At 48.0% G+C, this 24,511-nt stretch overlaps 2 protein-coding genes across 2 annotated transcripts in view; one reads left to right on the plus strand and one right to left on the minus strand.

Moving 5' to 3' along the window:
- SYCE3 (synaptonemal complex central element protein 3) overlaps positions 1-8,799 on the plus strand; it is a 30,211-nt gene extending 21,412 nt beyond the window's left edge. The window contains exon 3 of the mRNA XM_040490452.1: positions 8,487-8,799. Coding sequence (XP_040346386.1) covers positions 8,487-8,644 — 158 coding nt within the window. The 3' untranslated portion in view covers positions 8,645-8,799. The remainder of the gene's footprint in view (positions 1-8,486) is intronic.
- A 101-nt stretch (positions 8,800-8,900) lies between these two features.
- Positions 8,901-16,446, minus strand: KLHDC7B (kelch domain containing 7B). Its single transcript, XM_040491808.1, has 2 exons — positions 12,113-16,446; positions 8,901-12,058 (listed from the first exon to the last, which is right to left on the minus strand). The coding sequence occupies exons 1-2, from the start codon at positions 13,761-13,763 to the stop codon at positions 10,083-10,085; spliced, it is 3,627 nt and encodes a 1,208-aa protein (XP_040347742.1). The 5' UTR covers positions 13,764-16,446; the 3' UTR covers positions 8,901-10,082.
- Between the last annotated feature and the right edge of the window lie 8,065 nt (positions 16,447-24,511).

The raw sequence follows: 24,511 nt of genomic DNA on the forward strand, positions 1-24,511 counted from the left end.
AATGGTGTGAGAAAGTGGTCTAGTTTCAACCTTCTGCATGTTGCTGTCCAGTTCTCCCAGCACCATTTGTTAAAGAGACTGTCTTTTTTCCATTGGATGTTCTTTCCTGCTTTGTCAAAGATGAGTTGGCCATACGTTTGTGGGTCTAGTTCTGGGGTTTCTATTCTATTCCATTGGTCTATGTGTCTGTTTTTGTGCCAAGGCTCTGAGCTTTCAGCACGGAGCCCAGTGCAAGGCTCGAACCCACAAACCTCAAGATCATGACCTGAGCCAAAATCAGCTGTTTAACCTACTGAGCCACCCAGGCGCCCCAGCACTTATTACTTTCTAACATACTATATAGGTTTACTTATTGTTATTTTTTTAATGTTTATTTATTTTGAGAGAGAGAGTGCACATGTGCACAAGCATGCAAATAGAGGAGGGGCAGAGAGAGAGGGAGAGAGGGAATCCCAGCTCCATGTTGTCGGTGCAGAGCCCGACTGGGGGCTCTATCTCACGAACTGGGAGATCTTATGACCCGGGAGATAATGATCTGAGCTGATCAAGAGTTGGAGGCTTAACCAACTCAGTCACACAGGCGCCCCTACTTACTGTTATTTATTATACAATGGTCATGAGGCCAAGACTTTTTGACATTCTTTCTCACTGCTCTGTCCCCAGAATAGATGCTGACCCATAATAGATGTTTAATAGATATATTTTTTAAATTTTTTTAACGTTTATTTGTTATTGATAGAGAGATACAGAGTGTGAGCAGAGGAGGGGGAGAGACAGGGGGAGACACAGAATCCGAAGTAGGCTCCAGGCTCTGAGCTGTCAGCACAGAGCCCAACGCAGGGCTCGAATTCACGAACTCTGAGATCTTGACCTGGGCCGAAGTCGATTCTCTAACCAACTGAGCCACCCAGGCGCCCCTAATAGATATTTTTTAAGTGAATGAATGTGTCTTAGCTCCCTGATTTTTTATGCACTTTAATAAAGCTGTATCTTAAGCTTCCTGACATCATCCTTTCCTAGTACAGTGCTAACAGTGAAATAGATATTGGAATATGATAATTTCCATGGTACCTACTTGCGTGGCAAAATGAGGACAGTGTGGTATGTTTTTAATTTGTAATTGATAATAGATAGTACCCTTTCTACCATAGTGGATCCTTCGTTTGTTGTTTTCTAATTATTTTGGTTTTGTTGGTTTGTTTTTCTTTAGAGTTCTCTGGCAGAGAGTTGGCATACTTTTCAGCTCACAGCATGTTATCATCATTAATCCATATAAGAATCTTCCCTTTTTTGTTTACATTCTTTTATTTCCATTTCTTTTTTTTTGTATGTCACTTTTTTTATATTATGTATAAAGTTTCTGCTTTTATTTTTTTAAGTTTATTTATTTTGAGAGAAAGAGAGAAGAGGGAGTGGGGGAGGGGCAGAGAGAGAGGGAGAAATTCTCAAGCAGGCTGTGAGTGTCAGCAGGGCTTGAACTCAAGAACCATGAGATTATGACCTGAGCTGAAACCAAGAGTCAGATGCTTAACCAACTGAGCCACCCAGGTGTCCCCCTACATCTTAAATAGAAAAATTTTAGGTGAGGGGCACCTGGGTGGCTCAATCAGTTGACTGACCGGCTCTTGATTTCAACTCAGCTCATGATCCCAGGGTTGTGAGATCGAGCCCCATGTCGGGCTCCACGCTGAGTGTGGAGCCTGCTTAAGATTCTCCTCTCTCTCTCCCTTTGCCCCTCTCCCGGACTCGTTCTCTCTCTTTTAGAGAAAAGTTTAAATTTAAATATAAAAGATAGAAACATCTTAAATTTAAATAGAAAAGTTTAGGTGAGGGGTTCCTAGGTAGGTCTGTTGGTTAAGCATCCAACTCTTGGTTTAGGCTCAAGTCATGATCTCACAGTTTTGTGAGTTTGAGCCCCGCATGGGGCTCTATTCTGACAGTGCAGAGCCTGCTTGGGATTCTGTCTCTCACCCTCTCTCTCTCTCTCTCTCTCTCTCTGCCTCTCCCCCACTCACGCTGTCTCTGTGTCTCTCAAAAATAAATAAGCTTAAAAAAAACAACTTAGGTGAAATCCACATACCATATAATTAACCATTTTAAAGTATACATTCAGTAGCATTTAATGCATTCACAATGTCATACAGCCACCAAGTCTATCCAGTTCAAAATGTTTTCATCATTCAAAAAAGACACTATGTGGGGGCACCTGGGTGGCTCAGTTAAGTTTCTGACTCTTGGTTTCAGCTCAGGTCATGATCTCAGGTTTCATGGGTTCAAGCCCTGAATCGGGCTCTGCGCTGACAGCATGGAGGCTGGTTGGGTTTCTCTTTCCCTCTTTCTCTTCCCCTCCCACCTGTGGGCTCATGCTCTCTCTCTCACAAAGTAAATAAGTAAACTTTTTTAAAAAGACACTTTGTACCCCTAAGCAGTCACCCCCATATGCCTCTATCCTCAGCCTTTGGCAACCACCAATCTGTTTTCAGTCTCTATGGATTTACCCATTCTGGATATTTCATATAAATGAATCATATGGTATGTGAATACAATTTGTTTCTGGATTCTTTTACTTAGCATATTTTCAAGGTTCATCAATATTATAGAATATGTTAGTACTTCATTCCTCTCTATGGTTGAATAATTATCCCATTGTATGGATATATCACATTTTCTTTATTCATTCATCCTTTGATTGATATTTGGGTTGTGTCCACCTTTTAGCTACTGTGAATAGCACTGTTGTGAACATCTATATGCAAGTATGTGTTTGAGTACCTGTTCTCAATTGTTTGGAGAATTACCTAGAAGTGGAATTTATGTCTAGCTTTCTGAAGAAGGCATAACTGTTTTACACAATGATGCACCATTTTACAATCCTACCAACAGTATACCAGGGTATACTGGTACTCACAGTCTGTGAGTTTGAGCCCTGCTTCGGGCTCTGTGCTGACAGCTCGGAGCCTGGAGCCTGTTTCAGATTCTGTGGCTCCCTCTTTCTCTGACCCTCCCCTGTTCATGCTGTCTCTCTCTCTCTCTGTCTCAAAAATAAATAAACGTTAAAAAAATTTTTTTAAGTAAAAATGAATAAATAAATAAATAAATAAATAAAAAGGGAATATATACATAGCTTCTCCATTAAGTATATATGTTGTAAGTTTTGGTATATCACTTTTAGTAAGCTTAAGATGTCTCCCATTATTTCTAATTTGTTAGAGTTGATTTTTTTTTTAATTTTTTTTTTCAACGTTTATTTATTTTTGGGACAGAGAGAGACAGAGCATGAACGGGGGAGGGGCAGAGAGAGAGGGAGACACAGAATCGGAAACAGGCTCCAGGCTCTGAGCCATCAGCCCAGAGCCCGATGCGGGGCTCGAACTCGCAGACCACGAGATCGTGACCTGGCTGAAGTCGGAAGCTTAACCGACTGCGCCACCCAGGCGCCCCTAGAGTTGATTTTTTTAAACCACAAATAGGTATTAAATTTTGTTAACTGCCCTTTTTTTGGGCATTAATTGAGCTATTCCTATGATTTCCCCCTTTTTATTTATTTTTATTTTTTTAACGAAGTTGAATGTATTATTATTAAACTATTTATCTTCCTGCAAGGCTGTTGCTTCACCATATTAAAAATAGCACCAGCTATTTTGAAAGCACAGTATATTGCAAAATTAAGGTAGTATTCTTTATCTGACACTACAGAACTAACAAACCTTTCTCCACTGCCAGTTATTTCCAATGGATAGATCATTTAAGTATTTTGACTCCAATCCAGGGAGAGATGCAAACAAGTTACGATATTCCCTAAGACTTAAGATGACAGTGTTATCCTTGAATTACATAATTTTTATAACTAGTTTTTAACCACAAATAATTACAGGATTCTGAATGTTATAACTAGAGCCTAGCCTAAAAATCATAAGGTATGGCAAAAAAGATACATGCTATGTTTATCTGCAATCATTAGAAAGTTAAGGGGTGTTTTCTTTCATTAATGTTGTTGCGAGTGATTTCTTTTTGCACTAGTATTGCTAAAAGTTGCTATTTTATTTATTTACTCATTTTTAATTTTTTAATGTTTATTTATTTTTGAGAGAAAGAGAGAGCATGAGCGGGGGAGGGGCAGAGAGAGAGGAGGACATAGAATCCGAAACAGGCTCCAGGCTCTGAGCTGTCAGCACAGATCCCAATGGGGGGCTCCAACCCACAAACCGGAGATCATGACCTGAGCCAAAGTCCCAGGCTCAACGACTGAGCCACCCAGGTGCCCCAAAAGTTGCTATTTTAAATCCTCCATGCACCACTAATTTAAGACAATTATGCTAGATTAAATTGTTTCATACTAGTTTATTTAGGGGTTCCGTTTTCACTCATCAATAGGTTTTATGTATTTCTCATATGCTTCTTCACACATTAATTCATCCAGTTCTGAAGGGTTACTGAGTGTTATCTTGACCAGCCAACCATCTTCATAACAAGATTTGTTGACAAGTCCTGGATTTTCACAAGAGCTTCATTAATTTCAGTTACTTCTCCTGATAGAGGAGAATAGAGTTCACTAGCAGCTTTCACACTTTCTAAAGCACCAAACTCCTCTTGTTTGTTCAATTTTGTCCCAACTTCAGGCAGACTACAGTAAACATCATCTCCCAAAGCTTCCTGTGCAAAATTGCTGATTCCCACTGTTCCAATACCATTTTCTGTTGTTATCCATTCATGTTTGTCTGTGAATTCATGCACAGAGAGCAGAGCAGAGCCTGTGCGCAGCATCCTGATGGCACCCGCGCTCAGCCCCCAGGGCTGAATTTCTGTTACAAATTCTACATCATAACATGCTATTTTAACACATTGTTAGGTTTGGTTAGTTCATGTTATGTTTAGAGTTTTATATCTATATTGATATAAAATAGAACTATATTTTTTCATATAATCTTTGATTTTGGAACAAACTAACTTAGGGAAAATTATGTATTTATTTTTGTTTATCTCTGTACTCAAATTTTCTAGAACATAAATGGAATGCTCCTATATCCATACAGTGAGGTTATCACTCTTCTTTGTCTAATTTCTGGAATCGTATTATGTAAGAATTAACTGTTCTTTCAAATTTTGGTAGAATTCATCTGTAAGACCATCTGGGGCCTGAGATTTGGGAGATATAACTTCACCAATTACATTTAAAATGTTGATTGGTCTGTTTTGCCAAAGGTGGGAATTAGCCCGTGGCTATAAAGTCCAGGCCCATCTTTGTCCCTTTATCACATGGCTGAGCCTGCCCTTTGTCATCATTCCTGTACTCCCTGTCTACCTTCTAGGCCCTCAAAGCAAATTCACTTACTACATCCCTAAGTGATGTCCTCCCCTCTCCTACAACAGAATTTTGGAACACTTTATCTTCATCCTTTGAACCCTGCATTTAGGTGTACAGCTTGAGTGGTTATTTATTTATTTATTTACTCATTTATTTTGAGAGAGAGAGAGAGTGCATACATGTATGAACAGGGAAGGGGAGGGCGGGGAGGGGATCCCAGGCAGGCTCCATACCAGCATCACAGAGCCCGAAGCAGGGCTTAAACCCATGAACCCTGAGACATGACCTAAATTGAAATCAAGAGTCAGGCACTTAACCGACTGAGCCACCCAGGTGCCCCACATCTTGGCTGTTTTTTCTTGATTTCTGTATGAGGATTTTAGTCCTACCCAGCAGGTAGTGTATCAGGTGAGCCCTAGTTGGCTTCTTAGAATATCTGCTGTTCAGGCTTTTCCAGAGATTATGACCTTGGCTTTGCTAAAGTGCAGGCCTTACCAAAAGCTCTCAGAGAGAGCCTGCCCTTACCATCTGGTTTAAAGACTCCTCCTACTCCATTCCTCTGTCCCAACACATGCTGCTTATTGCCGTACAGCACCCTTCCCAACCTGTGATTGTCTTGTGTGTTTATTCTATCTCCCATGGCCCCTGTAGACACTTCCTGAAGGTGGGGTGTGTCTATCTTGCATACTGCTGTATTGCCAGGAGACCAGGAGTGCCTTAGCAAAATGCCAACACAAAGGTGCTCCATAAATATTGAATGAATGAAAAACTCAAGAGATGTGCATTTCTGGAGGATCTTCTGATGATCATGAGTTCTTTCTTTTCTATGAATTCTGAATTTTCTTCCTTGGATCAAATTAAAAAGGGCTTTGCTCTTGATATAGTGTTTTGGTGTCTCATTGAATTGCCTTTTCTGGACTGTGCTTTGGCAATATGCCAACAGCTTTCTTTTACCAGTGATTACAAAAATAGACATAGAAGAATCACTTTGTATTTCAAGTAGAGATGTTGTCAAGGACATTTTCAACTATATTATATGCTTCTCATAGAATATACCTATAGGAAAATTTTTTCTTAGGATAAAAGCATCTAATGGTTGTTTTGTTTATTTATTTTTGAGAGAGAGAAAAAGCACAAGTGAGGGAGGGGCAGAGAGAGAGGGAGACACAGAAGCAGGCTCCAGACTCTGAGCTGTCAGTACAGAGCCTGATGTGGGGCTTGAACCCATGAACCACAAGATCATGACCTGAGTGGAAGTCAGACTCTGACCTGAGTGGAAGTCAGACGCTGAGCTGAGTTAACCGACTGAGCCACCCAGGTGCCTGTTTTTGTTGTTGTTGTTTATTTATCTATGAGAGAGAGAGAGAGAGAGAGAGAGTGTGTGTGTGTGTGTGTGTGTGTGTGTGTGTGTGTGAGCAAGGGAGGGGCAGAGGGAGAGGGAGACACAGGATCCAAAGCGGGCTCCATGCTGACAGCAACGAGCCCAGTGTGGGGCTTGAACTCAGGAACCGTGAGGTCATGACCTGAGCCGCAGTTGAACACTCAACTGCTCTACTGACTGAGCCACCCAGGTGTCCTTCATGGGTTTGTTTTTATTTTATGGCCACCGAGTTTCAAATCTGAGCATGTTTCCCCTGCTTTCGCCTTAGGAAATTCAGAGCTAGAATTCCAACTGTTGTGTGGAACTGTATGAGACTCATTTCTGCAAGCTCTTTTTTCCTTCTGAATTTTTATTTCTTACCCACTCTCTTTGCCCTGAATACCTCTTATTTATTTTATGGCAAGGGTTTCTCCTGTCTTGAACACCATAATATGTGCTAGGCATTTTACATATCATCCATTTAATCATAGCCAGCTGTGAGACTGGGATGTTGTCTCTCCTTTACAAATGAGGTTGGTGAACTTAAGTCACTTGTTTGTGGGCACACAGGTAGCAAGTAGAGAGAGCCAGAAAGCAAACTGTTCCGACTCCCAGGTACATGCTGCACCTGCTGTCCAGGCAGTCTATAAGGGTGGTCTCCTTGTTAAAATTCAGGTTCCTGGGCACCATTCACAACATGTTAGACAAGACCCTCTTTGAGTTGTGGGAGCGGCCAGTGATCTACATTTTAAAAGGTGTCCCAAGTGACTCTCATACATCCAAAAGTTCAAGAATTCCTGTACACGCCATATAACTATATGCCCTCTGTTAAGATACTGCACATAGCTTTTCTAACAATTTTTCCTTAACCAAACATGTTACTTTCTGTAAAACATCAAGTCTGTCATTGCTGCTGACCTTGGTTGTATGTAGATATTCATGTGTTATTATTTGCTTATCTCCTCTTTGGTTAATTTCCTTGAGGACATAGTTCCCCAAAGTGTCCAGTATGTTTTAGCCCAGCAAAGAGCAGTTTTAAGGGGGAGATATATGTACTGTGGTTGGCTGTCGTGTGGAAGGGAGATGACCTTTGTTCTTTGTAATTATAGAGGGTAGAACCACACCAGTGCGGTGGGTGCTGCAGAGAGATGAGGTTTCTGCAGACTTCCGTTGAATTTGTATAAGAAGCATGTGTTCACCTATAAGCCCTCGGGTAGCTCTCGATGGGAAACAGCAAGAAACTCAGTGCAGTGGTGAGCACCAAAGGACACCTAACATGGGATGCGGCAAACCTTTCCAGAAGGAGGAGTCCCTGGGCTGGCCTTAATGAAAGCACAGAGGTACCCAGACAGAAGCGGGCAGGCATCCCAGGCCACTGTGCATAAGGTAACATGAGGCTCAGGGCTTTGCAGGAGTAGGAATAATCAGTCCTACTTGAGCATGTGAGCTTGGATGGGTGTTACGACCCCTCAGGGTTCACCCTGCAACCACTAGCTGTAAACTGCAGATAGGTAAGGACCTGAGTTTGCTCTAAATGGTCCTAATATTTTATATCAGACAGGCCTCCAGTCTTAGCATCACGGGCTGATGTATCCAGAAGTTAAGACTTGTGTGAGATCAGGGAAGTGTCAGTAGTGCTCTGTGTAGGAAGAAGTTTTAATACTGGTTTTTATGAACGCTATAACGTGTAGCCTACCAGCAACTCAGCAGGATCTGGTCCCTGGGATGCTTAGCATGGCTGGAGGCATCTGGCCCTCCCCGGAGTGCTCAGAGCCACAGCCCCATTCTGTAGCCTGATCAGGGCCCATCTGGTTGTTGCAGTGCAAGCCACATGGATGGCCTACGACATGGTGGTGATGCGCACCAACCCCACACTGGCGGAGTCCATGCACAGGCTGGAGGATGCCTTCCTCAACTGCAAGGAGGAGATGGAGAAGAACTGGCAAGGGCTGCTCACTGAGACCAAGCACAAACAGTAGGCCCCCTGCCCACCCACGGCCACCGTGCTTCTGCCTGCCAGTGTGGAGAAGCCCCGGGGGCACAGAGCCCTCTCTGCTTGGCAGAGTAACAGCAACCGTAATATATAGCTGTATGGACTGTACTTGTTTTTCAATAAACTTATTTTTAAGAGCAACCTGAGGACCCCTTTCTGTCCTACCCAGCAGCATAGCGAGCCTTGTGAGCAAAAAATGAGAATCATAAGATGTAGATGCTTTCAATGAATTAAACGTATTTAGTGCCAGTAGTACCAAGGATGGAATAAAAAGCAAAATAAAAAGGGCCAGATGGGGCAAACCAGGGCACACGGTGGGACAGGCAGCAGTGTTCAGTCAGATTTATTTACCTTCCTGTGATGGATTCCAAAATGAGTAAAGGGGAACATTATCTATTCATCCTGGGCACTGCGCTAGGCGCTCACATGTGTCCTTATGCCCTCACAGCTCTCCTGAGTAACAGATGTTCATTTTCCCCACTACACAGATGGGAAGAATGGAATCCGATGTCTCGGCTAAGTCCGCAGCTAACAAGGGAAAGAGCTCAGGTGAAACCTGGGTCTCACGTAAGAACAGGGGGTGGTGGGAAGTGAGGCTGCTTCTGGAGGGGCAAAGCGGTGGGGAGAGACCCCACAGGCTGCAGAGGGGCATGAGCCCAAGTGGTTACAGGCAGGGGCTACAGTCAGCAGAACAGTTTCACAGGCAAGGGTTCCAGGCCTCTGGGGACCAATCGGACAAAGGAGGGCTACAGAGTTTTTCCCAGGAAGACCCAAACCAGGCTCCCAAGGCCTGAGGCAAGAACATTTTCCTGGGGACTCTCTGTTCCTTGTTCCCCTGTCCCATTCCCTTACAGACCTCTTGCCCAGCTTGGAGCCCTAGGGACAGAACGGAGAAGTGTGACTATCTCTCTAGCCACCTCCTTCCTTGGCTCAGCAGTCAGCCCCTCTGCAGGCCAAATCCTGGTCTTCAAGGACACATCGGTCCCTGGCTCTCAAAGCACCAGAGGGACCCCCACACAGATTTTTCCAGGCAGTGCAGTGCTGCAAGAGGGAACCTGGCTCCTGGGAGCCCAGAGAAGGGGGGGAGGAGGAGGAGGAGGAGGAGGAGGAGCCCCCTGGAGGAGGGGCTGGGCTGTGTGAGCCAGCTGAGGCGTCAGGGCAAGAACTAAGCGGAAAAGGCAGTAAACAGCATGCTGTGGTGGGAAGGTTAGAAGCCGGCTTCTAACCAAGATGCAAGGAGCCTGAGCTCCAGGGGGAGAGGGCTCTTTCAGGGAAGGGGGTAGGGAAGGGGGAGATCATGAGCCTTATTAGAACAGAAAAACAAAGCTGTCCCGGAAACAACAGCAGAAGGTTCTGCCAGCCACCTCCTGTGCTCCACTTGCCCTCAGACCCCCAGGCCCAGGGTCTCCCTAGAGAGCAGCAGCTCAGAGGGCTGTTTGCAGCCGGTCGGTGGCAGGCAGAGTCAAGATGAATGGACAGAGGACCCCCTTACTCCCCAGAGGAAAGGGCTGCAACTCCCTGGCCTGGAACTGGGCAGTCCCCTCAGAGACCGTAAAGGTGGCGGTGACCTGGTGGTTGAGGCAGTAAATGGTGTTGCCCAGTGCGGTGCAGTGCAGGGGGGCCGGGTCGGGCAGGGGCAGGGAGGCAGCCCGGCTCCAGGAGCCCGTTACAGTGTTGTAGCGCATCACCGCAGCGCCCACACCCCGCAGCAGGTCGAAGCGGTACAGGAAACCCCCCAATGCCACCATGTCGCTGGGACGCCGGTGGCTGGCACTGTAGGGGCACTCATCCCACGCATCCTTCGCAGGGCTGTACCTGAGCAAGCGGTAGAAGAGGTGGCCCCCAGTGACATAGATGTCCCCACGGCAGGCCACAGCCTCGTGTGCCACAGGGAAGGTGCCCGCAGGGAGGGGCGCGCGCGAGGTCCAGGCATCCGTGCGCGGGTCATAGCGCTCCATGCTGTACAGGCACTCTCCACCGATGGCGTAAAGAAGCCCATCCAGGGCCACCAGCTTGAGCTGGGCACGGGCCTGCTGCATGGGCCGCACCTGGCTCCAGATGTTGGTCAGTGGGTTGTAGCAGAAGACCTCGTTGGAGCAGACAGCCTTGGCACCGGAGCCGCGGATGCCCCCCGCCAGGAACAGGTAGTTGTGCATGGTGCAGAGTCCACAGCCCCGCAGCGGGGCCTCCTCCGGCACCTGTGTCAGGGGCCGCCATGTGTTTTCTTGGGGGTTGAACACGTGCAGGTGCGTACGAGGAGGCAGGGGTGCGGGTCCCACCGTAGGGGCCTCCTCCCCACAAGGGCCCCTTGTGAGCCCCGAGCGGCTCAGCGGGTAGAGGCTGGGCAGCACAAGGACCCCCACCACCGCCTGGCCCCGGCCCGTCCGGAGGCTCAGGATGCGCTCCCGCTCGGCCCCGCTCAGCTGCCGGTAGAGGCCCGGGTCTCCTAGCACGTGCAGCAGATTGTCGCTCATCAACGCATAGGTCTCCTGCACCAGGCCAGGCTGCCCGTGCTGCTGGGCAAAGGCCAGTACATCCAGGCAGCTGCCCAGGTCCAGCCGCTGTCGTCGAGCCGCGGCCAGAGTGGGCTCCTGGGCTAGGGAGCTGGGCTTCCGAGGCCCCTCCGCCACCCCCCAGCTCCCGGGCCTCTGCAGAAGCACCTTGAGTTTTCGGGCCTCCTGCTTTTCTGTGAGGACTGCCCCGCTGCCTGCAGGGCGGGGCCTCTCCCCTGGAGCCTCTCCCTCCTGCCTCAGTGGTACCATCTGGCTGACCTCCCGCTCAGAGCTCTCTGCTATTTCACACATGCTGCGTTTCCGGGGCCGTGGGACAGGCTGTGAGACCCCCCTCGCGGTGGGGGAGGGTACAGGGCCAGGTTGCCTCTGCCCAGGGGACCGTGATGGGGCCCCGGGCATTGCGGCTCCAGGCAGTGGGGAGTCTGGATGTTTCTCATCCACTGCATCTGGCCTTGGGCCTGAGGAAGGGTCTGGAGTAGGAGCCTCCCTGGTATCCGAGCTTCTCTGCTGTTGCGGACACCCAGCCTCAGGCAGGCCCCCTGTGCCAGCTTCTGTGACCATTCCAACGGCGGAGCCGTTCCTGACCTCCAGGCTGGTGGCGGCCCCGTCGGGGGGAGAACCAGACTCTCTGTTCTCAGAGGGTGCATCAGTGCTGGGATCTCTAGGGCTCCTGGGAGCTGCCCTTGGGGCTCTCCCTTGGCGTCTCTCTTGCCTGGGGAAAGGGTGACTCCTAAGAACCATCGAAATAAGGTTTTCCCAGCTAGATGAGATCTGCCCTTCCTGGTTGTCCTTGCAGAGAGCCACACTGGGCTCCTGGGACATAGGCCTTGACTCGCTACTCGGGGTAGGGGTCGGAACTGGGGCTGGGGCTGGGGCTGGGGCAGGGGCTGGGGAGGAGGGCGGAGTTGGATCAGGGGCAGGGGCAGGGGCTGGGGCTGGGGCTGGGGCTGGGGCTGGGGCTGACACTGCCCTGAGAGTTTCATCCTCGGCAGAACCCTGACTAACTCTGAGGGACAAAGAGTCTGAAGGCGAGGAGGTCGGAAGGGTTGAGCCTGCCGGTAAGAGGCCTCCGTGAGGATGTGCTGTGGGCGGGGAAGCCAAGGGCGGGAGGGGCTTAGGGATGCGCGGGGAGAGCGTGGCTGAGCCGGGGGTGTCTGGGGGGCACTTTTCTGTGTCCAGACTGCCTGCCTCTTGCCCGCTGCTCTGCCCACGCTGGCCTTGCCAAGATGGTCTCCCTTCTAGGAGGCCATGGCCCCGTTGCTGCTCTGCCCCGCCTGGCCCTGAGCTGAAGAAAGAGCGGTCTCCAGAGCCTTGAGCCCCAGCCTTTACCGCATTGCTGGCGTCTGCGGTCCCCCGTCCTTGAGGCAAGAGTGGATGTCCGCATTGCGACCCCTCTGGCCATGGGCCCATGGAGTCTGGGGTCTGGACGAAGCTCCTCTCCCACGGCCAGCCTTCCACGGAGGCTGGGGGTCCCTGAGACTCCCTGGGAGCCTGGGGCCCAGCCTCCCTGCTCTCCAGAGCTAGGACTGAGGCTGGATGGAGGCTGCTCTCCCTGTGCCCCTTCACTGTGCCCTCTGTCAAAGGCCCAGTCTGCGTGGCACGTGGTGGAGGCAGCTCCAAGGGGAGAGGAGGCCGCTGGGAGCCTGTGGAGAGGCTGCTGGCTGCATCCACGGCATCCCACACACTCACCACAGAGCCCAGGCGGAGGGGGTCCAGCTTTGGGAGGCGGCGGTGTCTATCTTCTGAGCCTGGGTCCACCTGCCACCGCCGGCTTCTTCGACCTCTCTCTAGCGAGCCAGGTGGCCCTACACCTTGTTGCCAGGGGCTGGTGTCCTGTTCTGCTGTGTGGACCAGGGCCTGGTGAGCTGGCACCTTGGCTTGAACACCTCCTGCCTCCACTTGCCCTTCAGTCTCTCTGCCAGGACTCCGAGGGGTGAAGTGTATCAGGAGGGGGCCGGATGTCCCCCCTACTTTGCTCCAACCCAGGAAGGCAGTATCTGGCCTGAGAGGCTCCCTTCCTTTACCTCGCAGGGCTTCCGGAGTGGCACTGTCGTGCTGCCGTCCCAAGGCCCCTCCACTGGCCACCTCGCCGGGTGTCTTGACTGGAGGTGCCGCTGTGGCAGCCAGGCCACCTCCCCGGAGCTCCTGATCTTGGGCCCCTGCTGCAGCTGGACTCCCCTGGCCACGTCCTGGAGGGTCTGGCTGCCCCTGCCCTGAGCTGTGTCCCTCGACACCACCACTGACCTTGGGCTGCAGGGGCAGGGCTGGGCTGGCTCCTCCAGCCTGTAAAGGCTGGGCCCTGGGGGTTGTGGATGCAGGTCCTGCCGCTTCCTGGTCCTGCCCAGAGCCAAACCAGTGCAAAGCCAGTGCCGTGGCAGCCACCACAGCCAGCGCCAGCAGGGTGAGGACAGCACTGTCCCAGTCATCCTCCCCATCCCAGCCCCAGCCGGGGCCATCAGGCTCCAAGGCCCCCTGGACCATGGTGCGGGGCTGCAGACTCAGCATGAGGAGCTGGGTCGCAGGCTGGAAGCTTGGAGTGCTGCCTGCAAGTCTGTCCCACACTCGGGCCTGGACTGCTGTCTGCACAGGCATCAACAATGCGCCCCGCCCACAGGGCTGCCCAGTTAAGGTGGACCTGTGCTGGGGGACAGTCTCTCTGCCTGGCCTGGGGGGGGGGGGTGTCTCTTCGCCCACACCCGGATTGGGGGTTTGTCTAGGTGGAGCTGTCAGGAGACAACATAATGCACAAGAGCTCCAGGAGCTCAGGGCCTCTGCAGGCAAACCCGCCCCTTCTCTTTTTTCCACAGGTTCCAGTGGCGAGTGACATCGTTCCTCAAAGCTGTTCCGGTATCCCAGACCTTCACAGACCCTCACAGCCCCCCAGATCTCCACCCTATTGTTCCAACTCTCAGCCTGTGTCCAGCCTCAGAGGCTCTGTTAGGGAAGAGCATAGTGAGATGCTATCTGTAGCTCTAGCAACATGATGCAGCCCTGATGAAATTACCAGAAACCCAAGAAGACGATTCCACTGTGGGCCAGTGGGGGAGGGGTGGGCGGGCACATACTCCATGGTGCCAACCCTGCAGGCTGGCCTGTGAGAGAGACCATGGAGGGCATGGTGTCCTGACAGGAAGCTCTGCCTTAGAAAGTGCAACCTCCTGTCACCTCAGGTGTGAAGTAGAGATTTGCACTATTGTCTCCCAGGATGTATAGGGGTGCGTGAGAGGGGCCAAGGCTGAAGGCCCCACCTCCCCTCCTCCGGCAGCCTCTGGACCTCCCTTACCCTGAGTTCAGCAGAGATGGAATAGTTTTCCAAAGGAATTTTCTAAGCTGTCAAGAGGGGGGAAAAATGAACAAAATAAAGAAAATCCAAAAGTTGTACTTTTCTCTTTATTAGCCTGTCTTATTAGAAACCCACCTGCCCTTTCTAGAGCCTCCTAGGCCTCCCCCTGCACCCTGTGGGCCATCTTGACGGCTCCAACACCTCTCTCCTGGTGCCCCCACAGAACCCTAAGCTCAGCCTGCTGTCACCCCTGGTACATCATCATCCAGCCACCAGGATCACTCAGAGACCCTCGTCTGAACCCAGGTACTCTATCAACCTGATTTCTGGGTGTCCCATCTCATTCCTTGGCCTTCCGTCATCTTCGCCAAATCCCTCCGCCCCAGCCTCTTCACTGAAACTCAGCCCCCTCGGGCATGTGCCTGGCCTCCTTCAGTTTGGTTTCTCAGCTAAGGAGCCATGTCTCCTCCGTCTGCTTCACACTTAAGCTGATCTCAGGAATAAGTCTTGGGACAGGTAGAACACAGATATGAATAAGAGCCAGGAGCCTCTGGGACAAAGGCAGGGCCCTCATAACATGTACTTGTTCCTTCCTCCAGGACACAGGACTTCTCCCTCAGGCAGTGAGATGGCCAAGGAGCATCCCTGGCACCCAGCCTGCGCTCTGCTAGAACTCAGGTACCTCACCCATCTGATCGCTTCCCAGCTCCCCTGAGCATATTAGATGACAGTAAGAGGGAGGAAGGTGTGCCCATGCCTTAAGGTGGACCTCAGTTTGGTGTCAGGCTTTATGGGCACTGCCCTTATTCCTGTCCCAGTCCTAGGCTCTACCTCTTGGTTGTTTGGGGTCCAGAGACCTAGAAAGAATGGAGATGGAATACCCACCTGCACCTTACAGGCCACAGCACCTCATCAGGCCTTTCTGCCTAGCTTCTGAAGACACCCGTTGTTAGTCAGGGCCCCAGGCTGCTGTCAGAGAACAGAAGTGTCCACCAAGTGATACCTTAGGGTGCCGTGGTGGGGAGGAACCAGCACAGAAAATCATCCCAATCAGTTTCACAAGGTGTCAAGGACCATGATGGGTCTTGGTGGCACATGGGTGACCAAGGAAGGGTCTAGTCCCGTCCTCTGCGAAAAGAAAACACCTCCCTTTGTCAAAATCCAGGTGGAAGGCAAAACTCTGTGGCATGGAGAAACTCCCCGTTGGGAAGGTGACTGAGGAAATGTTCCCTCCCTAAGTTGTGGGAGATTTGCCCTCCTAACTTCCCAGAGAGAGTAAAAATGTAGTACCACCGGAAAGGTGACAGAACATGAAGTCACCTACACAAATTGTGAAATGAAAGTAATTGTTATAGTTGTACTATGAGACAGAGTAAGTATCAAAATTACCATCAAGGTAAAAAGCAAACATGAACAAAGTAGATCCCTAGAAGGTCTGACCTTTAGTGGCCTCCTGTTGAGGCAGAAACCCTTCTCCAATCTACAAAAGGAAGAGAGACGGCTTCATGCCTGGTACGTGAAGCTTGTTTCCTCAGACAGTACAAAACGGGAATGGAAGGGTCTCCTTCCTATCAGCTGTCACCACCATCCGTGCACTGGGCGCCTGGGAGCAGAAAATGCATCCACATATGAGCTGATCCACTGTAGCTGCTCATAGAAAACCCCAGCACTGCCTGGTCACTGAGCCTGAACAAAGCTGGACAGTGCCCTGGCCACCAGGGTGCCCTTTGTAAAACATTTAGTGGAAGAAAAGCACAGTGACATGATGACATAATTCCAAATGGAGAATACACGAGATGGTGGAGAGCAGCAAACCTCACCAAATGTAGGGTTTCTCTATCATTGGAATTTTGTAAAAGTAGGAAATATTTATCATCAGAAATGATATAAAAGAGAATACAACATTATATAATATTTATAAGTTAAAAGTATACATGTATTTTTATGTATGTATAAATAAACGTAGAATAAGTTTTAAGGCTTAGAAAATATAAATCCCAGATTTAGGGGTGCCTGGGTAGTTCAGCATCTGAACTAACAGCTAGTCGGTTAAGCATCTGACTCTTAGTTTCAGCTTGGGTCATGATCTCGCAGTTCATGGGTTTGAGCCCCACGATGGGCTCCGTGCTGTCAGCATGGAGCCTTCTGGCATTCTCTCTGTCTCTCTGTCTCTGTCTCTCTCTCTCTCCCCCTCCTCTGCTCTCTCTGTCACTCAAAGTAAATAACTTAAAAAAAATTTTTAAATAAAAGAATTAAATACTTGGTAATAAATCTAACCAAGGAGGTGAAAGACTTGTATGCTGAAAACTACAAACATTTTGCTGAAAGAAATTAAAGACCTAAGTAAATGGAAAGCCATCCCATACTCATGGATTGGAGGACTTACTATTGCTAAGATGTCAGTACTACCAGGGCGCCTGGGTGGCTCAGTCAGTTAAGCATCTGATTCTTGATTTCAGCTTAGGTCATGATCTCGCAGTTCATGGGATCAAGCCCAATGTCAGGCCCCACACTTGAGTGTGGGGTCTGCTTGGGATTCTCTGTCTCTCACTCTGCCCCTCTCCCCAACTCATGCATGCACTCTCTCTCTAAAATAAAATAATAATAATAATAATAATAATAATAATAATAAAGATGTCGATACTACCTACAGTGACCTATAGATTCAATGCAACCTCTATCAAAATTCCAATGCTCACTTTTGTAGAAATGGAAAAACCAACCCTCAGATTCATATGGAATTGCAAGAGGCCTCAAATAACCAAAACAATCTTGAAAAGAATAAAATTAAAGACCTCACACTTCTCAACTCCAAACTTAGTACAAATCTACAGTATTCAAAACAGTGTGTGGTATTGGCACAAGGACAGACATACAGACCAATGGAATAGAAGTGAAAGTCCAGAAATAAATCCATGCATCTATGACCAGTTGATTTTTGGCAAGGGTGCAAGGGCTTTTCAATGGAGAGAGAATGGTCTCCTTGATAAATGGTGCCGGGATAGCTGGATATCCACATGCAAAAGAATAAGTTGGACCCCTACCTCATGCTGTATTAAAAAAAAAAAAATTTAAAATGGAACAACAATCTAAGTTAGATAAAACCATAAAACTCTTAGAAGAAAAGCATAAGGATAAACATTCATGACCTTGGATTTAACAATGGATTCTTAGATATGACAGCAATAAAAATGAACAAAATAAGAAAAAAATAGATAAACTAGATTGCAGTGAAGCATAAAGCTTTTGTTCAAAGGACATTATCAAAAAAATGACAACTTTCAGAATGGGAGAAAATATTTTCAAATCATATTTCTGATAAAGGTCTAGTATCCAGAATATATAAAGTACCCTTACAACTCAACAACAAAAAGACAACAACCCATTTTTAATGTTTATTTTTGAGAGACAGAGTGTGAGCTGGGAGGTTCAGAGAGAGAAGGAGACATAGAATCTGAAGCAGGCTCCAGGCTCTGAGCTGTCAGCACAGAGCCCCGATGCGGGGCTCGAACTCACGAACCTTGAGATTATGACCTGAGCCGAAGTCAGACACTTAACCGACTGAGCCACCTAGGCGCCCAACAACCCATTTTTTTTAATAGGCAAAGATCCTGAATAGGCATTGCTCTAAAGAAGATACATAAATGACCAGCAAGCACATGAAAAGATGCTCAACGTCATTAGGGAAATGCTAATCAAGACTGCAGTGAGGTACCACTTCACATCCACTAGGATGGTTACCAATTAAAGAGATAGAAAGTAGGAGCTCCTGGGTGGCTCAGTCGGTTAATCATCCAAATCTTGGTTTTGGCTCAGGTCATAATCTCACAGTTAATGAGTTTGAGCCCCGCGTCAGGCTCCGTGCTGTCAGTATGGAGCCTGCTCAGGATTCTCTCTGTCCCTCCCCTGCTCATGCATGCTCGCTCTCTCTCTCTCTCTCAAAATAAATAAACTTTTTAAAAATCCTGCTAAAAAAAATTAAACATACAATTACCGTATGACCCACCAATTTTAGGCATATACCTAACAGAATTAAAAATAGACCCTTAAATAAGCATTTGTACATACATGCTCATAGCAGCAGTATTCATAATAGCCAAGAGGAAGAAACAGCCCAAACGTCCATAATGTATAATTAACATTATGCTGAGTGCAATAAGCCGGACACAAAAGGACAAATATTCTGTGTTTCACTTATAAGAGGTACCTGGAGTAGTCAAATTCATAGAGACAGAAAGTAGATTAGGGTTAACAGGGACTGAGAGAAGAGAAGGAGTTTTTTTTTTTTAATGAGCACAGAGTTTATGTTGGCCATGATGAACAAGTTTTGGGTAGAGACAGCCCCCAGCAGTGTGCATATAGAGAACTAAGGTGTGTGTAGGAGGAACCGAGCAACGGGACACGGACATCAACCAAGGCCTTGCTGTGTCTTGGCAGACTGGCTCAGTCAGGGTGGGTCTGTTGTCAACAAAGCCTCCTAAAGAGTGAAGGGATGTCTAGACTTCTGCCTCAACAATTTAGAAATTCTGTTGGGTTCACTAGGCTGACAGCTGCTATCAACAACCAGTAGTTAATAAATAAATCAAGGAGTAACAGCTGAGAAATGTGTTTTCTTTACATGTATTTCAAATAACTTGAAACATACATATTCCCACAGACATGCACGTTATACAAGTGCACAACACACACAACTGGCTGTGTGATCTAGGAGTAGCGTCCTCCCTTCCCTTCTCTGGCCCCCACCCAGGAACACATCAGCTTGTGTAAGAATTCGTTTGTTTTATTCTTTACATTTTATTTTGTTTCTAATTTTTGTGTTTTTTCCCTCCTCCCATCACCCCCATGGAGGGGGAGGTCAGGGGGTTTTGTTTTTGCTATTCTCTGTTTTCTTGCTTTTTCATTTGGAAACTCTCCTATAGTTTTCTATTACACTGCTGTTCATTTTCCTGCCCTGCTCTCTTAATGCAGACACTTATGACTGTACCACTGGTCACAAACAAGAAGTTTAATATGCTCTCCTAACAAGATCCCTCCACAAGATAAAACCTCTAGAATAATTTCTCTCTCCCATTTCTCTCCCTGTCTCCCCATCTCCATGAGAAGTTTGGAAAGATTTTACCTCTCCCAAGCATCTGTTCTACTGAAACAGTTTAATCTTTATTCGAACCTCCCCCACACCGTGTTTGTGTGTGTGTGTGTGTGCGTGCGCGCGCCTGTATAGGGATAGAGATTCCTTGCTCAACAACGTTTCTTCCTGGCCGCTGTATCAGGGTCTGGTTCTGGTGTATCTGCCGTTTGTCTTTCATCTTTCCCTACTATTTTCCTCGCTGCCCCCTGGATGCTCTGCCCCTGACTTCTGGAACATTCCAGCCCTGTGCTGTGCTCTGGCAGGTGGAGGCTGTTCCGACTGGGCCGTGGGCTCCAGGCTGTGTCTTTTCCTACCGTGATCTTGCTATCCCACCGTTCTCCAGCGCCTGGTGTTGAAGAGGACAGACCTGATGCCATTCTGACTTTTCTTTTTGTAGGTAATTTGGGTTTTCTTCCCAGAAGCTTATAGGGCATCTTTTCTTAGAAGCAGATCATTACGTTTTCTTAGCAGGCCACCCTGGGATTCAGGGATCTCTTTGCTTCCCAGACTTGAGTCTGTCTCCAGCTGAGCAGAGTTCTCTTCTACTTTTCATTGAAGTATGGCCTCTGTGCCACCCTTGCCTTTTTCTCCTTTGGGAACACCCGCATCTAGTCACATACATCTGTGCCTCTCCTCCAACAGGCTTATCTTTGTTCCTCATGGTTTCCATCTCCTTTTGTTTCCTATGCTTTCTACGTGGTGGTCCAGGCCACCTGTTCACATTTCAGCCATGACCATTCTCTGCCGTAGTTCAGATACTGCAAGTTTGAGACTGGCATCATTGTTCTATTGTGCGACCATCACCTTCGAAAATTTCGGTTTGCCGCGGAGTTGTTTTCGAGCGTATACTTGTGCGCATTGCACTTGTCCTTCCTCTGTGCTCAGTGTTTTTTATTCAGGAGTTTAGCTATCTTCCTCATCCACGGTTCCATTTCACTAGCTTCGGGAAATTGGCCTTCCTCAGTCTCAGTAATATCACACAGCTGGCCAGTGCAGGCTTCTTGAAATGTTTTCTCAGCTCAGCCCTCACTGTGCCATTCCTCTTGGTTGTCCTTGTGCCTCACTGGTTGCTGGTTCCTCCCCTTGTTGCCAGCCACAAGTGTGCCTGGGCCTGTTGTGGGCCCTCCCAAGCCTTGCGGATGGCAATGACCGTCGTGTAGTTCCTGTCACACGGTTGCTGTGCTACCACATGAATGATGCCTAATGTGGGCCAGACAGCAAGATGGCCCGATAACGTAAGAAGAAATTGCCCCAGGAACCGTGATGTCGATCTAATGATGTTCGTCGAAAATGGCACCTTTGACAGCCATGTAAGGTACTTGTGGGGGAGTTTATGTCACAGTAATGTGGTTGGGGATGGACGTGTCTTCCTGCAATCTGACCCGCTCTCACTGTAGATGGCAAAATATCGCTCTACCAACATAACCATCACCCAGGAGGACCACAGAACCTTGAGAAGATGTGCTCAGCAAATGTCACACCACCTGATGGCTTATGGAATAGCTGAGATGTGGCCTTAGACCCAAGCCCAGGAGACTGTCGCTTCTTTGTGATTTATGTATCAGAGTGCTCATTTCTGCCAAATCTCTAGCCTGGGACTGCCCTAGTGGCCGAGAATCCAGTGCTTTTCCTTTCCTTCACCCACATCCGCTCTACGTCAGGGGTTCACAATGTCTGCTTTTGTAAAGAGCCAGGTAATAACTATTTTTGCCTCTGCAGGTCATATGGTCTCCGGTAACTACTCCGCTTTGCTATTACAGCATGAAAGCCACCATAGAAAACAGTAGATGAGGCAGGCTGGCTTAGTAGCCCCTGCTCTAAGGGATCCCATCCATTCCCAGGGCTTGAGGATGCTTTCCAGGCCCGTTTCCAAGCTAGACGTCGCCACTGAGCCCCAGGTGCGTGCGTCTCCCCAGTTAACATCTTCGGCTGGGGGCGTAATGGCCATCTTGAACCTCAGACGCTCAAATCAAGACTTGATCTCTCCACCTTTCTGGATACGGCCAGTTGCATTCAACTTCCATTGTCATCAGCTACTTCTATGCATTTTCCTGTATTTCAGAACCTAAAAGCTGAAAAACCACATTTTTCAGACCCCCTTGCGGTGGGACTTCCGAGGGGAGTGGTTGCATCAAATGCACGCTCATGGGACGACACAGGAGGCAGGGTGGCCATGCAGTCTCTGGGCACACGATGCCACAGCGATGGCTGTCAGGGCAGGGTGGGGTGCGGTTGGCAGGAGAGAGACAACAAGGCCCCAAGTTCCTGGCCTCACCGTCACGGCTACCCAAGTCTCTCAGACTCAAGGGGCCACCTCTCAATCCACACGCACCAGCCCATCTGAAGATTTTGCAGTGTCCCCTGTAATAAATCCATTTCTGCCATAACTACTTGAGAGCGGTTCCTGTTTTCTGCACCGAGCGTGATTGATTCACTCGCCCAAACTGCCCCACTCCCCATCAGCTTAACCTCAGAAATGACCTCTCTATCCATTTTCTGTGAATTGAGTTCCAGTCAGAAGATTCAAAACCACACCAGTAATGCGAACAGGAAGAAAATGCGATGAAGAAGTGTTAACTAAGAAAAGGAGATTCCCCCTCAAGTAGACAGAAGACTGTTCCAAGGGACCCCCCCCCGACACTGAAAAAATCCACATGTGACGCTTGATTCCCCCAAAATTTACCTAGTACTGATGACATAAACAGTGGGGAACACACATCTTGAATGTTTTATGTATTATGTACTGTATTCTTACGATAAAGCTACAATGTTACTCAGAAAGTCATAAGAAAGTATTTACAACACTGTACTGTATTTATTGAAAACATCAGCCTATAAGGGGATGTGCAGGTCACACCCGTGTTGTTCAAGGCTCCCAACTGCACACCCAGGGCTGACAGAGAGAAGAACCCAGAACCTGGAAGAGCCCCACACCTGCCACGAGGGTGAGGCTCCTCTTCTCTGGAGGGTGTGGCTTCCACAGGTGGAGAAGAAAAGAGGGCGAGAGTCTGAGCTGGCGGGCAAGAGCAGCTGCCACACGGTGCAGAAACTTGAGAGGGTGCAGGCAGGACGCAGCTGGCCTAGGCGGGCTGCTCAGGTGACACCGCCTCCCGCCATCGGATCCTGGCCTCTGCACCAAACAGCGAATGAACAAGGAATGAAGGCCCTTCTCTAGGCCAGTCCTTGCGGTGTCCCTCCGGCACCCCCTATGGACAAAACCTAGCACCACACCAGCTGGCAAAGGGGAGGTGTAGGGGGGGCTGGGCAGTGTCGGTGCAAACAGAAGGGGGGAGGCGTTTAGTGCTGGGAGGGGACGGAGTGAAAGTGGCACACTGCTCGGTCCATCAGAGCAGAAGCAACCAGTGATCCCCACCTTTCCTTTATCGCTTACATCCAATATATTACAAAGCATGTCAGTTTTAGCACCAAAACCTATCTCCAACCACACTCTCTCCTTCTCTCTCCATCATCACTGCTTTACTCAAAGTCACAACAGATCCAACCTGGACCTACAGAAATATAACCTGTTCCTAAACTGGTAAACTCAAAACCATAATCCAGTCCATCCTCCCCAAAGTAATCTATGCAGCCGATGCAATTTCAATCAATTTCAACTCATTCAGAAATTCACGTAGGGAAAAAAAAAAAAATGTGTAAAATGTTCCAAGTAATTTTGGAAAGGAAGCCAAAACAGAAGGGACTTGCCCTATCAGAAATCAAAAGACACTAGAAGCCCATAACGAAACATTCCAGTGTAGGTGCAGGGATAGACAGATAGGAATTTAGAGCCCAGAAACAAACCTAGGGGAGTTTAGTATATGATCAAGTTAGCAATTCAAATAATCAAGGAAATGATGTTTTTTTTGAAAAATGGTATTGGAAGACAGGACAATAAAGTATATTCTTCCCTCATACTATACACAGAATAGGGACGCCTGGGTGGCTCAGTTGGTTAAGCATCTGACTTCAGCTCAGGTCATGATCTCACAGTTCAAAAATTCAAGTCCCACATCAGACTCTGTGCTGTCAGCTCAGAGCCCAGAGGGTGCCTCCGATTCTGTGTCTCTCTCTGCCCCTCCCCTGCTCATGCTCCCTTGGTCTCTTAAAAATAAACATTAAATAAATAAATAAATAAATAAATAAATAAATAAATAAATAAAGTTATTTTAAAAAAAACTACACACAGAATAAATTCCAAATGATGAAAACTTTGAAATCATAGGTTTGTGTGTGTGAGTGTGTGTGCTAGGATAAACAATAGAACAGTGTTCCAGTGTTGAGCTGCTGGGCCCCAAAGCTAGAAGCCCAAAAGGAAACGTTTGACATATTGGACTATATAAAAACATATTTTTTCTGTACAGCAAAAGATTACCAATAACAAAATAGAAAGAAAAACTACAAATCTGGAAAACATATGACCCCCAAAGTTAAATATGTAACATAAAGATGTCTTGGGGTGCTGGCTGGCTCAGTCGGTGAAGCGTGCAACTGTTGATCTCAGGGTCATGAGTTTGAGCCCCACATTGGGTGTAGAGATTACTTAAAAATAAAAACTTTTAGGGGAGCCCAGGTGGCTCAGTGGTTAAGCTTCCGACTTCAGCTCAGGTCATGATCTCACAGTCTGTGGGTTCAAGCCCCGCACTGGGCTCTGTGCTGACAGTTCGGAGCCTGGAGCCTGCTTCAGATTCTGTGTCTTTCTCTCTCTACCCCGCCCTCACTCATGCTCTCTCTCTCTCTCTCTCTCTTTCAAAAATAAACCTTAAAAAATGTTTACATAAAAATCAGAAAATAAAATATTTTAAATAAATGTCTTACAAATCAATAAGAAAAATATGAAAAAAAACAACAGAAAATTTGATAGAAACACGTGAACAGGCAGTTTGTCGAAATATATATGGCCAATAAATACATGAAATATGTTCATTCTTC

Source organism: Herpailurus yagouaroundi, unplaced genomic scaffold, assembly GCF_014898765.1.
Source record: "Herpailurus yagouaroundi ecotype Mexico unplaced genomic scaffold, PumYag 182, whole genome shotgun sequence".
In the NCBI taxonomy this organism is placed as follows: domain Eukaryota; kingdom Metazoa; phylum Chordata; class Mammalia; order Carnivora; family Felidae; genus Herpailurus; species Herpailurus yagouaroundi.